Source organism: Lissotriton vulgaris, chromosome 7, assembly GCF_964263255.1.
Source record: "Lissotriton vulgaris chromosome 7, aLisVul1.2, whole genome shotgun sequence".
Lineage (NCBI taxonomy): Eukaryota > Metazoa > Chordata > Amphibia > Caudata > Salamandridae > Lissotriton > Lissotriton vulgaris.
This window is the reverse complement of record NC_141695.1, coordinates 1,108,642,162-1,108,657,722: the sequence shown is the minus strand read 5'-3', so window position 1 is coordinate 1,108,657,722 and position 15,561 is coordinate 1,108,642,162. Positions and strand designations below refer to the sequence as shown.

The 15,561-nt window shown below is 46.5% G+C and overlaps 1 protein-coding gene across 4 annotated transcripts in view; it reads right to left on the bottom strand.

Moving 5' to 3' along the window:
- Positions 1-3,966: 3,966 nt before the first annotated feature.
- Positions 3,967-15,561, bottom strand: part of P4HA2 (prolyl 4-hydroxylase subunit alpha 2) — a 305,296-nt gene continuing 293,701 nt past the window's right edge. For 2 of the 4 annotated variants that reach the window (XM_086931562.1, XM_086931564.1), the window contains one exon: positions 3,970-6,788. In XM_086931562.1, the coding sequence (XP_086787688.1) occupies positions 6,718-6,788 (71 nt within the window). In that variant the 3' untranslated portion in view covers positions 3,970-6,717. Of the gene's footprint in view, positions 6,789-15,561 lie in introns of all 4 variants that reach the window. The other 2 variants (XM_086931565.1, XM_086931563.1) reach the window with 2 other exon arrangements.

Genomic DNA, 15,561 nt, shown 5'->3' with positions numbered 1-15,561 from the left:
ACTGGACTATGCAAGGAGGGCACCTAATGTGCCCAGCAAGAAGTCTCAGTGGCGCTATCGAGTGTCCCTACCCTAACCCAATACCCGAATCTCTGCCTGGGAGGTGGTTACACCTTCCTGTGATAGAATTTCATTTGTTGCGCCTTCTTCTGCTTGAGCTCGGCTCAGCAGCTGGAGGGCAGAAACAGGTCTCTGGTCGGCAGCAGACTAGCTTGCTGATCGGTTCTGAAGACTGGAAGACTGGTACCGTGAGGACTGAGGGCCTCCTGGAAGAGCTTTATGGTGCATGGAATCATACCTCCCACACCATTTGCAGTGTGAGGGTATGATTCCAAAATGTTTGATACCAAACATGACAGGGTTTGTTACAGCCAGTTTAGAGATGGTCATCATGTAATCATGCATGACCCCTCTATACTTTATATGGAGGACTCACTTATAACCCGGGAGAATGGACTCTGTAGGTTATAGGGGTGCCCCGCTCATACAGGGGCACCCTCACACTTAGAACCAAGCACCTTGCCTTCAGGATTGAACGGCCTACAGTAGGGGTGACTTATAGGTTTTAAGTGTAGTGACCTCAGATATAGGGAACTTCTATCTGTTGAAAGTGGGGCTAGTATCAGCTTACACAGGCTGCAATGGCAGGCCTGAAGTTAGAGTTTGAATGGTCTCCCATGGGTGGCATAATGCATGCCTCAGGCCATAGGGGACCCCTGATGTACCAATGGCCTGGATGCCTCAGTACCATACACTAAGGCAGTGGTCTTCAAACTATCCTGCTCTGACCCCCCCTTAAGTAAAATGTTTTGGTGTAAGGCCCCACTAAAACTTCATGGCAAGACGTGTGGAAGCAGAAGAGGCGGGGCTTATGAGATCACTTTCAGGGGTGCTTTTTTGTAGCTCATAATCAACAATAAATGGAAAAAAGTAAATGCATCAAAAGAAAACAAAAATTGACCAAGAAACAATACTCCCCTTAATTTGGGTGATGTAAGCACCTCACACTCCTCTAATGACAGCTACGTAACTGAGTAGCTATCTCTTCAGTATCTTAGGCTTATCCCCCACCAAGCCTGGCCATCACTCCAATCTCAAAACAGACTTGAAATGAGCTCACACATCTTGTCTGCCTCTTTACAGCAAGGGTGCCCTCAGACCTACTGCTACCTAGGATAATAAGCCTCCCTACCTCTTTTGTAAAGTAGGTCAGTCATAACTGTGATGCAGTGGACGCCTCACAGTCCTGGACCCCAGTGGCACTGTACCTGCTTCAATAATGAGAGCTACTGCCCTGTGAAGCAGGCAGTCTCCTCTGCCACTTGTTAAAAAATGGGTCTCCATCAGGTTCCATCCTCACTGTATCATTTCTCTAAGGCCTAAGATAAGGTGTTTCCTCTGCTTCAGTGTTGCCCTCTCTTTGGCCTTGTCTGAAACCCATAGCAAAACGGGGACAGGATGGGTGTACTGTGCCCTAGTGCAAGCTAGAAGGGATAGTAAAACAACCATCATTGGGGTTTAGTTGGGATATCACATCCTCGGGCCCTAGTTCCACTAAACGTTCAGCACCATTGGTATGTACTCCACTAGGTCATCGCTCCTAGGTCTGAGGACCAAAACAGTCTGCCCCTTTGATTTAAAAAACAGGGGAACGCCCCACATTTTCGCCCCCTGTTGCTTGGGAACTGTTACCAGACCAGCTAGAGTGACCTGCACCCCAATTCCAGCAAGGAATATGGCTACCCAATCCCCTTTTTGCTGCTAACACAACCATATTTGGAGTGTAGTGCACCTTCACACCACTACATCAGCACCACTAAAACTGCTGCACTGATAGTAGTGCTGGTCCATTAAAAAAAATTGCCTCACTAGTCTACAACCTTCCTCAGGACATCTCTCTAAGGAAGTGGTCGCTGTCCATTTGTAAATGAAAACATTAGTACACACAGCACCCCATTCATTGGGCAATCATTTACTTAATAGGAATGTCAATGTATGCTGTTGAGTACTCACCAAAAGTAAAGGCTGGCTGGGAGCAAATATAGGGTTTTATTTTTGGAGTAAATTGAAGATTCATGGGGACAGTTTTATTATTTTTTAGAGGAAATAGAAAGATGCGAGTTTTGTAAAGTGCCATTTATATGGACCTATAAAAGTGTTTGCACCAGGTACTTATTACTAAGAAGTATTTTTTGAAAGTGCCTGTTTTACCTAAAACATTAAATCATTTAGTGGCAGTCCATCATACTCTGGGTGATACAATTTTAAAATAATGACAAACTTATCCATGATTCTTTTTGTTACAGGCTAGGGACCTCATAGCACTATAAATACATGTCACTATTCTGCATTGCGCAAACCAGGATTCAAATCTGTTGCGCTCTAGTCTCTCAAACAGACATCAGCAGTGATGGGGTAACCAATTGAAGGTGAACAAAATATTTATAGATTATTTCGTTGTTTTTAGCTACATCCTAAACCTTGCAACTACAGTGTTCAGGTTCCCAGTTGTCAAACCTTTTGTCGTTTTTTTTTAAAAGCAACAATCCCTGAATTGTTAAAGGGGAACTTGCGGTGCCTCTGCATGTGAGTGAAACGGATGGTCTAAACAATGGCAGCGGTTCTTGTAAATGAAGGCAAGCTGGAAGTGCTAAACTGCACTTCCAGGCCATCTTTATTTACAAGTGTTTACGGAGCCGTTTGCGACCCCCTGGGAATGCAGCCACAGACCCCCCGTGGGGCGCTCCCCACAGTTTGAATACCTCTGCACTAGGGACTTATTAGGGTACACCAGAATCCAATCTGGGTACTAGGTACTTACCATAAACAATTTACGGGAGAAAGCACAGAGACTGGGGTCCTGATTAGCAGGATCCCAGCCAGACTAGTCCAAAACAGCATAACACCAGGCAAAAAATGGGGTTAACCATAAAACAGATCCTACTTGCCTACATATACATAGAGGGGCTTTTGGTCAACCCTCTTCATCTACTGCCTTCTTTGACTTTCTTGTTTTACTTCTACCCACCACAACATATAGCATGGTGCAATACGAATGTGTTGGTGTCAAGGCTGGTGTTTCAATCCTTTACCATGGTCTCCATTCATTGCTATTTTAATTAATATTTTTAAGGGTCTTGGCAGCTATCCACACTGTGATATAAGGGCGCTTGCTTACAGCTTCTTTCATGTCATGTACCATACTCCACTTGGTCACTGCTTAAGGATGATCTTTGAGCGAGTGGGTACTTTATTTGTTAAGTTTTCATTTCGAAAATAAGTACTGATTACTTTTTTGGTCAGCACAGGGTACACGTGGGGCTTTGAAATAATGTATTTGTGTCCTGGTGAGCAGTTGATTAATGTAATGTTTTTTCTTTCAGTTTGCGTAGTGTGGCCCCCATTTGGAACCTTTTCTACTTTATTTGTCGGGCCCTTTAAACATGCACTACCTCGGTTACTTGGTATAAGCCCCATTGATCTGACTCTCGTATAAAGCAGCTGATTGTTTTGAAGGACACATTTCTTTGCTTTCCACCATCTTTCTTTTGCGATTTTACAGACTTATTTTCCTTTGCAAGCATGTGCCATCCCAAATATACAGCTACATATTTACTTTTTTTAACTTTTAATCTTAAAGTCTGTTGCATTTGTTTGCAATAAAATAGAAATACAAAAATTGCAAGCTACCAAAGGCCAGATTTATTGGCGTGTCTAATGCTTCTTGAATACGAGAAGAACCAGACACGGCTGCTGAGGCCAGTGGATAATATCACACTGACGTATTTTGACAGGAATTAATAGTCTCAATATATGTAATTGTTTATTTTCTATGCTCTGGCAACCTCTCTCGCCCCATCGTCGGTCAGTTTGTTGCAGTGTCATTTACATGCATACTTGTTTTTTGTGTTCCAAAGATCACTTGCGAGAGAATAAGAACAATCTAAGACACGACAAGCAATCAAGAACTTTTTTTGCACTAGTCAGTTTTAATCATTCATCAAGATAAAAAATTAATTTCACATTAATAGTTGGCAGTATTTTACAACAACTGTATCTCACACTTTGGAAAGTTCACACTGTTCTTCCAGGATCCAGATTCATAAACCAAGTCTACTTTCGATGGAACCAAAGAATAATGTGTGCCACTGATGTGTCGACACTACCAGCTCATCAACTCAAACAACCGCTATTTATTTGCCACTGGGGCAACTATAATACTCTGCGTAGTCAAGGACAATAGAAACCAAGACCAAACACTTGGGATGTTTATATTCTGTACCAAAGGAAGAAGAGTTCCTCATTGACTTGTGATTAGCGCACTAGGGGCCCCATTAGGATGGCGTGCGGATTGCCCCCGCCAGGCTGGTGGTAGCCACTGCCGGCCTGGCGGGGGCAATCCGCCCGCCATCCTGACCCAAATGACCCACCGCCATATTAGGATGGCGGGGGGGACCGCGGCAGACGGAAAGACCGTCCACCGCTTTTCCGCCCCGGTCCCCTGCGACCGGGGCTGGCGGTGTCTAATAGACATCGCCAGCCATATTAGCATGGGCTTTTTTAGATGGCTTTCAGTGGCGGCATCGAGGCGTGTGGTCTTCACTTTGGGGGCCCCTGCGGGCCCCCAGAGTGAAGGAGAGGCGGGGGGTGCACACGGGGGTACCTGTGTTACCCCTCTGCATTTGCATAAACAAAGCGGCAAGCACCGCGCGGTGCCTGCGGCTTTGTTTATGCAAATGCATACGTGCATTTTTAGCATTGTGGCGGGCGGTGCTGAGAGCACCGTCCGCCACAATGCTGAAAATTCAGGATGCGCCCGCCTCAGTGGCAGGCGCTTCCTAATACCCCCCACCAGACTCCTGCCCTTATGGCGGCCGGTCCCAATAACCAATAGGATGGCGGGCAGACTAAGTCCACCCGCCATCCTAATGACCCCTTCGGTATGCAAGTAAATAGTCCTAGGTTCAAGGCAAAAATTACTACTGACAATTACCAAGTCAGTGCTGTAGCTCTGTGATCTTCGCAGTGAAAGAGTAATACATGGGGACTAGTGTATTTATTGTTAGCTTCTTTGGAAACAGCACCTTGCTATTATTGTAGGATTTCCGGGTCAAGAACTTCAACAACTTTAGCAGGCCTCACTAGGAAAGCACTGGAGGTAAGTCTTTCTGACTCAATTATCATCACATACGGCTTGATAAAAATCAACAGTACAATAAAAGTATAGCACCAAATACAGTACAGCAAATCAGTACACTAGTTCTTTTTTAACATAAGGCAATATTTCTCTGACTAGTTGATTGTGCATTCCAAACCTTTCGAAGCCTTAACGAGGGGAACAATTTTATACCCGGGCCCGTTTCATAAGTAACAATGCATTCAACTGAAAGCTGGTGAGACATTGACTCTGTAGAAGGCTTTCAGTCGATAGTTGTTTTTTTACAGAACAACCTGTTGACTGATAAAGATATAGAATCATACATACGGGTATTGTTCCTAAGCCCTGGAAAGATTTGTATGTATTTTTAATATTTAAAAGCACTAGTTTGGTAAGTTGAAGTTAAATGATGATGGCTGCTTCGCAACGTTTCAGAGCTGTGAAATGGACATTAGACTTCCTTCTGAAATTGATGGGGTTGGCATTGATAGCGACAAGTAATATCATGAACATGTTTATACGAAAACATTTTAACATTTGAAGCATCTGAGGTATAAAAGAGATATAACAGGTTTTTCAATGGCTATGATAAAACCACTGAACTATTGAGTTCACAAATATAGAAAGACATACAAAAAACAATGATCGAATCTTCATTATTACTTAGTAGCAGAAGATGGACATTATAGATTACTCCAGAACTGAAAAGGGATGACCTCTTCAGGTTTCAAGAAACGTGAGACATCTGTAGTCAAAAATCCTCTTCGAAAGGATTTTTTTTTCAAGAATGTATTTTTGAATTGCAGACACTGCTACCAGTAAACATCTCTGATGGTGTGCCAATTCAGGTTATGAATAGTGCTGTTGGAGGGTGTCCACAGTAGGCCATTGTAGAACTGAATCCCTCCTGGGATGTGAGAGAGGTTGACACTGCCTACAAATGAGCATTATAACATCTCATAACTTGATCTTTGTGGTTGCCAATGTGCATGTAGTTCTATGCAAAACACATTAGCCAGCTAGGAACTGTGGATGAGGACACCAACTCCTTTCACACAGGAGGCCGCATTCGTCGCCAGATCGATGAGAGAAGCACTGATGACCAGCAGGTGAAAAAAGATTATGCAACTTCATTCTGAATGTTCACCCCATGTAAAATAAGTACAGTGCATTAAGGTTCAAGTGCCCAATTGACGTACAATAAAAAACAGCATTTGCAAGAAATATACATTTGTCAATGGCCTGTGACATGTGATTGTTTTTTTAGAAGGAAAGTCCTCACTGTGATGCATCATAAGAGAAAGTCATTGGATTATTAAGTACTACGTTACTGTAACAACCCTGCCTATTTCATGTACTGCATTTGCACCAGCCCGGCAACTCTATGGGCTCTTCTCCAAAATGAGAAGGGACCGAGCAAAACAAATCAAAGAAGACACTTAAAAAATTGTACATCCATTGGCCTATGAATCCTCAAGGACTTAAAATAAGCAGGTGCCAGGTGTGAACTGGAAGACTTCTGGGAACAATCCAAAGTACTATTGATGAGGAGATGTTCATCAGTCGACTTCTGTCATTCCACACGGTCTCAAGAACTCCTGCCCTCGTTCATGGAACCACTTGTTCGAAACTGTGGATAAATACAGGCATTAGCCACAGGAAATATTCAAAGATGAAATAGCTAGCATCACCCTTTTTTTTGGACAATTTTACCTCCAGGCTTTCATTTTCCATATTCATGGATACCAACAGAAGGCCAGCAGCGGCTCAGAGTCTTGAGGCACACAGGTCCACATTACCCCTCATATGTCCTCCTCGTCCCATCCTTATACAAGTGAGGCAATCCTGCCTCCCCACAGGCTATGCCAATGCTAGTATTTCTTTTATGTTTATTACATAAGCCCCTCCCATCCACCGCTAATCCCTGTTTTTTCCGATACTGTGAGTGTTTGTCACTTCAATTTTGCATTTCTTGATGTTTTTTGCTTGTGAGGTCCTCACTTGTGTAAGGACTGGGACGAGGATGACATATGAGGGGGTAATGTGTTGTTACTTACCGGTAATCTTCTTTACCCCAATTAAGGTCCTCCTCTTCCCAGTTCTGTTTCCTCCCTCCTGCTGTGGTTATGTCTGGTCTTGTTGATAAGAGGCATAGCGGTGGATAGGAGGGGTTTATGTACATAAAAGATATTCTAGTGTTGAGATAGCCTGTCGGGAGGCAGTTACTGCCTCACTTGGGTATGGACTGGGAAGAGGAGGACCTTAATCGGGGTAATGAAGATTACCGGTAAGTAACAACACATTCTTTGCAAACATAAGTGTGAGTGCTGTAATTTTTCATGTGAACAGTTGACAGCATGCATGTATATGGATTTGTTTAGCTGAAATTGCTACAAACCATTATAGTGCTGTACACTGTATTGGCAGATATAGTATATAATGGATGGGCGAAGGAGGTGGGCACTCGAAAACGAAAAACACCAGTAGGAAATTGTGAGAGGGCAGAGCATGTGATCATGTAAGCAGCAGAGATCAGGTACGAGTAGAGGGAGCTAGGGGGAAAAGGCAAGGGGTTAAGCAGTTCATAGTTTATAAAATAAATAAGTGTTAGGGCACTTGTCCGGAGGCCATTGCAGCTTGCACCACCCATTAACCCTGCCAGTGCTGTCAATGGCAGTACCAACACAACTACTAGCAATCACACTGCTAAAAGTGTGACAATTTACACTCTTCCATGCCCCCAAATTTCCCTGAACGTCTTAGGCAGCAGGTCTTATAGTCTTATTTTGAGTTTGGCGGTCTGATGGACCGCCAAACCCACGGTAGCAGTACGACTACCGCCGCACCAGTGGTCCAACTGCCCTATAACAAGTTGGGTGGTTCAGACGGCCATGAGACCGCTGTTACCAGTCTCATGGTGGTGGTCCTGCAGCGGTCTGAGGACCCTAATATGCTGGCAGTGCCACTGTGGCACTGCCAAGCATATCAGGAGTTCCCTCACTGCCACAGTTTTCATGGCTATGAGCCCACCATGAAAAGTGTGGTTGTGAGGAAATAAAGGGGACACTGCAGAGCCCCCTAGTGCCTCTGCGACAGAGGATGCATGCAGGGGGGCACATGGTGTTTCCCCCTGTCTGAATGCACCCCCAGTTCCGGCAGGGCATGGACCTGACAGTCCATGCTCTGCAGGAACATGCACAGGTGTTTCCTTTGGGGTGCTTTGCTAAGGCTCACATTTGAGCCTTAGCATTGCTCTGCGATGGGCCAGCCATTGCAGGACCACCCAACTTGGATTCTTGCCAGAATCCGGCAAGCAGTCGCATTATGGCTTTGGCAGTGTGGCAGCAGGCCGCTGGGGTGGTGGCCCACTGCCACACCGCCTAAGTCATAATAAGGCCTGTAGTCATGTTAATGGATTTTGAATTAATGAGCAACTGTTGCTGTGTACATCTTCAAATTAGACAAACAGTGTCACCATGTGGCAGACTGTTATAAGGGCTGGTGTTGACAATTAAGTGCTAGTGCTGAGAATCGGAAACTACCAGCCAGATTATGCACTGGTAAGGAGTAGGCAGAGGTTTGGTGGGATGGGAGGACATAGAGAGGCAATCCTGTCTTGAACAAGCAAAATTGGGAGGTAAAGGAAGAAGGCACTGGGCAGGGTAACAGCATAGGTATGTAGGGAAGCAGGAGGACATGGCCATCAACAGTGGGTGGGCAGAGCACCAGGTTAGCAGCAGGGAGGATGGCTTGGCAGGGAGAGGGAGCAGTATTAGAGATGGGATAGGGAAGCTGGTGTGCACAGGGTACGGGTGAGCAAGACGGGTCACATGATGACTTCAAGGAGATAGGTCCTGAATTGTGCATTTGGGCAGGAGCTCAAGTGGAGAGTCTACCAATAATATGCCTTAATGCTTTAAGCTTAGGCCGGATATTCCATCTGGTTTCACAGGGGGCACAAATGGTTTATGTATACCAGCCTCAAATTGTGCAAAGTATTTTTATTGCTGTATACTATCTCTGTGAGTTCAGCACTCACTATTGAGCTCAATGTGTAATGGGTCAGTCACAGGCTTGAGTCCTGAAAGAGCGGTCTCTTTCCTGTATCCTCCTAAGGCTGCTAAGAGCGCTAATGAGTTGGTTAACTCTAGCTCCTCTTATCTATAGCTCAATGAAATGTAAAAATCTCAGAAATAAGAGATGTTTAGAAACACTGTTGTTCTTGATGATCTCATACTTCAAGAACTAAGAAATACAGACTTACAAAGGAATTATGCTGTGCTTCTGAATTTTAGGCTCAGCATTTCATAGAAGATCAGAAAATAATAAATCTGTGCCCTGATGGTCCTGACGTTAGAGACAAAAAACATCCTTACTATTCATGATCAGTTTCCATGAGACATAGCCTTTTGGGGCATTTCAGGTGTTTAATAACGAAAAGTGAGAACTTACCCCTATGCAACAAGAACATCACTGGGTGAAACAAATAACCACTTTATCAGCTGCACAACATGGTTTGTAAAAGCAACATTTAGTGGAGTCCTTTGATTGCAATTTTCAAAATGTCTAATTAGTTTTATAATGGTCCAAACGACATGCTGCAGCCAGATTGAGGCATTTGGTATAAAGTGAAACCACTTGTTTCTTTCCATTAATAAAACAGCAGAACCAGAACTTCTCTGTGATAATATATAAGGGATAAAGTACCCCTTGTCGTACAATTTAAGGTTACTGTAAGTCACAGAGAAGTTCCATGACCATATACAGGAATGAGGTTGAAGGTCAAGTTCCTTTAAAAAGGTATGGAACTCCGAGGTGGCTTGCAATATCCTTACCATGTACGGCGGGGATGCTTTATTCTTTATAATACATGGTCACACCATTACCTTTTCCACAAACCACTTAAATTCTTGGTGCATAGCTCTTTCATGGAAAGTGAAAGCAAGTTTGTAAAGATGAAGAATAAAAACAGAATCTCTAGTGCAAAATTAAACACCTGCAAAATGATATTAAAAACAGTTTAGCCAGTTTTTCAGTGGAAAAAACCGCAGTAGCTCAACATGTGTGAAAATATGCAGAAAAATTCTAACTTTTCTAGACCACAACTACTCATCCCTACTGGAGAACCTCAGCACCATCTGACTCAAAGAACTGGTCACAATGCCAACCCGCTCAGCAGGTCTCATGCTCGACCGCATCTTATCCGTAAGCAACATCTCCATCAGCCACACCTCTGAGCCACACTGGACTGGCCACCACTGCGTCTACTTCTCCTTCACCAAACCCACCGTATGCCACCACGCCCAACGCAATCTTTGAAGAAGCTGGAACAAGGCCACCGAAGACCAGCACCTCCCTCAGCAGGACCCCACCACCGACATCCACGGACGCCAACATCTCAGCACGCAAACTCCACCTCTGGATCTCCGGCTGCGCCAACATATTGGCCCCCCTCGGGATATCCCCAGGCAAACAGCCCTCTAGGACAGTCACCTGGTTCTCCCCACCCCCCAAGAGTCCAGCCACACCTGCAGACGACTTGGGAAAAGATGGAGGAGCATCAAGATCATGGCAGACCACGCAGCCTTCAAATACGCCATCACTGCACACTATGGCCTCATCAGAACAACAAAGAAAGCATCCATCCAGGAAAGAATCAATGACAACGCATGCAACACCAAAGAATTTTTCACTGTGGCAAATCATTTGCTAAACCCAGCAAGGAGACAGCAGACATTCCCCCGTCTCAAGACCTCTGTGACAACCTTGCCACCTTCTTTTACCGCAAGATGAATGAGATCCATGACAGCATGGCAACCCAAGACCCACCCGCAGCAACTGCACCCAATGACTCCAAACCACAGCAGACCTTGACCAGCTGGACTACCCTGACCTCTGACAGCACCCTCAGGATCATGAAGAGCATCCACTCTGGAGCCTCATGGATCCCTGCCCTCACCACGTCTTCTACAGAACCGACACCTCCATCGCACCTGCTCTCTGCGGCACCATCAACTGCTCCAATTAATCCGCAACTTTTCCAGCACACTGGAGGCACGCAGAGATCAAACTCTCTGCCAAACCAACGGACCTCAAGAACTAGAGACCTATCTCTCTGCTCTCCTTTCCAGCCAAAGTTCATCGAAACAAACAACATCGTGGCCCTCTCCCAATGGGGCTTCAAAAGCAACCACAGCACTGAGACCGCTCAACTCGCCACAACAAGAAACATACGCACCCTCCTTGATGAGGTGAAACTGCTGCCCACATCCCAGTGGACCTCTCTGCCGCCTTCGACACTGTCTCCCACCACAACCTCTGCGCAGGACTCCATAATGCTGGGATCCAGGACAAAGCCCTAGAATGGATCATCTCCTTCCTCACCTGACGAATGCAGAGACAGACTTTCGCCGTTCAAATCAGAACCACAGAGATCAGACAATGAGTGCCTCAGGGATCCTCTCTGAGCCCTACCCCCTTCAGCATCTACATGGCCCCGCTTGCAGCCATAGTCGTAGCCATGGAATCAACGTTGTCTCCTACGCCAATGACACCCAGCTAATTTTCTCTCTCACAGGCGAACCCACAGCTGCCACAAGCAATTTCCACTGGATTCAAGCTTGCCTGGCTGATGGTGGGCGAAACCCTGAAACCGGTCCCAGGATGCTTGTTTCCAGTCCAGGGTGGACCTGGCTTGGCAGTTCGAGCTGTACTATTTTCCATGAGGCACAGGGTCAAGACTGATTTGCATATGGCTGGGTTTAAACTGGGGTGGCATGGTGAGCAAAAAAACAATGGTTTTAACCCAGATCTCTTGACTGGGGGTGAATGTTTGATTTGCTCTGCATTCCATCCATCATCTGTATGTCTTTTGCTCAAGCTTAACTCAGACAAGACCGAAGTCCTCTTCCTGGGCTCCTAACCCTCCACATGGGACGGCTCTTGGTGGGCTGCAGCGCTAAGAACGTCCCCCCGACACCAACGGACCACGCACAAAACCTCACCATCCTGGACTCCTCGCTCTCAATGAACCACCAAATCAACGCCACTTCGTCCTCCTGCTTCCACACACACTGCCTGATTTGTAAGATCTTCAAGTGTATCCCCACTCAGGCCAGGAAAACGGTCAACCATGGGCTCATCAGCAGCATACTCGACTACGGCAACACACTCTATGCGGGCACCACCCAGAAACTTCAAAAGAAACTGCAGAACGTCCAAAACGCCTCTGCCAGCTCATCCTGAACATCCCACGCCGCAACCAAATCACCAGCCACCTTAAAGACCTACACTGGCTACCTGTCAACAAAAGAATCACCTCTTCACACACGCCTACAAAGGCCTCCACAATGCCGGACCTGCATACCTCAACCACTGCCTCTCCATCTACATTCCCACCAGACATCTCTGCTCCGCTCAACTGACCCTGGCCACCATCCCATGGATCCACAAGACCACGGCTGTAGGAAGCTCCTTCTCCTACCTTGCTGCGAAGATTTGGAACTCCACGCCTTTGCACCTCAGGCAATCACCATTGTTGCCGCAATTCAGGAAGGACCTCAAGACCTGGCTCTTCAACTGAACCTCATACCCCTCCCCACCCCCCAATTAACGCCTTGAGAACCTCACAGGTGAGTAGTTGCGCTTTATAAGATTACTGATTGATTGATATCCTTGCCTGGGCAGGATGGAAGGGAAGGGCTAACACTTCACTTGAAAAGGTAGTGCCCTGTCCCTGCACAAAATACTGATTAATCCCACAGATAGCCTGCCAGACAAGACTGAGTTGAAAGGGACACTTGAACACTTCAAAGAGCTGCTTTGAAGTCACCCCACATGAAAGGCAATTTTGGATATAAGTACTGGGACTCTGACCCCATAAAATCAGACACTACTGGACTTGTAAATGAAGCTCTGCCAGAAGAACTCCTATGCTGCTTAAAGGACTTAACTGGACCGCTGATTCGAAAGACCTGCTTTTCTCTCTGTTGCCCTGCTTGCTGCTGCTCTCCTGTTTCTTGAGACTCGGGGATATCAAAGTCTCTACCCCTGCTCCAGTGCCTGGCTCACTGGCTGCTGCCCTCCTGTTTCTTGAGACTCGGGATATGAAAGTCTCTACCCCTGTCCAGTGCCTGGCTCACTGGAAGTTACCCAGATACTTGCATGACGGATTTCGACCCATCTCCAGTCTCTAGCCCACTTACGGGAGTGAAATCAGCACTTCACATCAAAACCAGTACTTTGCCTCCAGAGATTGATACATCAGACAGCGCATCTTCACTGCTGCAGCTTGGTGAGATCAGCGCATCCCTCGACTGTGTGGCACTATCTGGCGCATCGCTCGATGGCTCTTGACAATGGGAACCGCCTTCGGAACTGACGCATAGCCTTCAAAGTGGCGAGAAGATCACATCCTGCACCTGCAAGCCTTGACATTGATGCATCTTGCTGTTTGAGACTAGGAAAGGTATTTTGTTCACTAGGGCCTATGTGGGTCCTCTAGTTGGCCGGTGTTCGATCGGGGTCGGCCCGAGCTTTGACTTTGGTCTGGTCCAGCGCAACCTAAAGTAACCTTTTTTGCACTATTCGCGTTTAACCTCTTGCATACGTCCGACGGCGCCCGGCCGTCCGACACTGCGGTGGGTGTGTGCGTCGGACGGCTGGGAGCCGTCCGATCTGTGCGCATGTGGAATTTTGACGCACTGCGGCAAAATTCCAGCCGCGCCCAAGGGGTTAAGTGCTTTACTGCATTTATTCCTTTAAAATTCATTATCCCATTTCTATACATTGGCCTTTTTGTCATTTTGGTCTTGATTTTTTTCGAAATATAATAATCTATTTTCCTAAACATGTGTGGAGTCTTTTTGTGGTGTATTCATTGTGTTACTCTGTGTGGGTGTTGCACAAATACTTTACATTTTGCCTCTTTAGATAAGCCTGACTGCTCTGTGCCAAGATACCAAAGGGTGAGCACAGGTTATCTTTTTGTGTGCATCTAGCTTACTCGACTAGAGTGGGGGTCCTGCCTGGCCTGAATGTATACCTCAGCCAACCAAGAAGCTAATTTCTAATACATATATAGATAGGTAGTTATAGTTCGGACCTAGTTTCCATAGGAAAAAGCATTTTTTGACTTTCCTATAACTTTGATAACTTTGACGTCATTTGACCAATGTTCATGGAATTTCCCCCAAAAAATGTCAAAGTAGGTTCTGGTTGTCATGGAAAGTTTGGGGGTGAGCCGTGCAGTGGGGACCGAGAAATAGGGGCGCGAAAAAAGGTTGTGTTTGTAATGTTAATTCCCATAGGAACGCGTTGTTGAACCTACAGCCCGAACCGATGGACGGAATTACACCAGATTTAGCAGAAAGGTAGATGTTACACAGATTGTGCTTTTTGTTATTTGGTGTAAATCTGTTCAGTAGTCGTCGAGGGCCTCATGGACCTCCCCCTGCCCCTGATGCCCCGGGGACTCCCATCTCCCCAGGGTTAATGTAATCAATATGGGGGGGAGGGGGGGTGGCTCGCGGACCCCCTCTGCCCCGGGGACCGCCACCTCGAGGGGGCACATGCATATAAAAAAAAAGTGGGGTAGGCCCTACAGCCTCCCCCACAGCTCTGGGTACCTCCCCGGGGCTAAAATAAATAAATAATTATGCTTAGAGGGGGCGCCGCCCCCCCCAAACAGCCCCAGGGGGCCGTCACCTCTCTGGGGCAAATTTGAAGATTGGAGAGGTGCCCCCTCCAGGAGCCCTACATGTCCCTGGGGATCGCCACCCCCCCTCAGGGTCAGCTCCAACAATGTCCCAGGGTGCCCACCATCGAGATTTTGTCGTTTGCTATGGAATGGTGTCCCAGGGGCCAAAATCGGGGGATGCAAAGAAAAAACAACTAAATGGACTGGCAAGTCACCAAAGGCCCAGCCCCCTTTCTGCACCACTCTAGCAGCATAGGGGCCTTGGGGGCCAAATACCCCTCCTGTTACATCCAGTAAGTCCCACACAGTGGTACTTCTGAGATGTTGGCGGCGGCTACGCCCCCTTTCTCCACCACCCTAAAAACGTGCATCTTGGTGCACTACTAGTTGGGAGATGAAGTTCCTTTGACTCCAGAATGTCTTTGATGGCCAACAAGTCCTCCTGTTACATGCAGTAAGTCCCACAGAGTGGAATTGATGAGAGGTGTTCGGAGACCATGCCTCCTTTCTCCACCACTCAGCAAACATGCCTCCTGGCGCATTGCTGGTTGGGGGATGTAGTCCTCTTGGATGATGAGGATTCTTGGGGGCTCAAAAGCCCTCCTGTTACCTCCAGTACATCTGACATAGCAGGATTCCTAAGAGGTGGTCAGAGGCCCTGTCCCCTTTCTACATCACTGTGCAAATTGTGACTCTGGAATTCTTT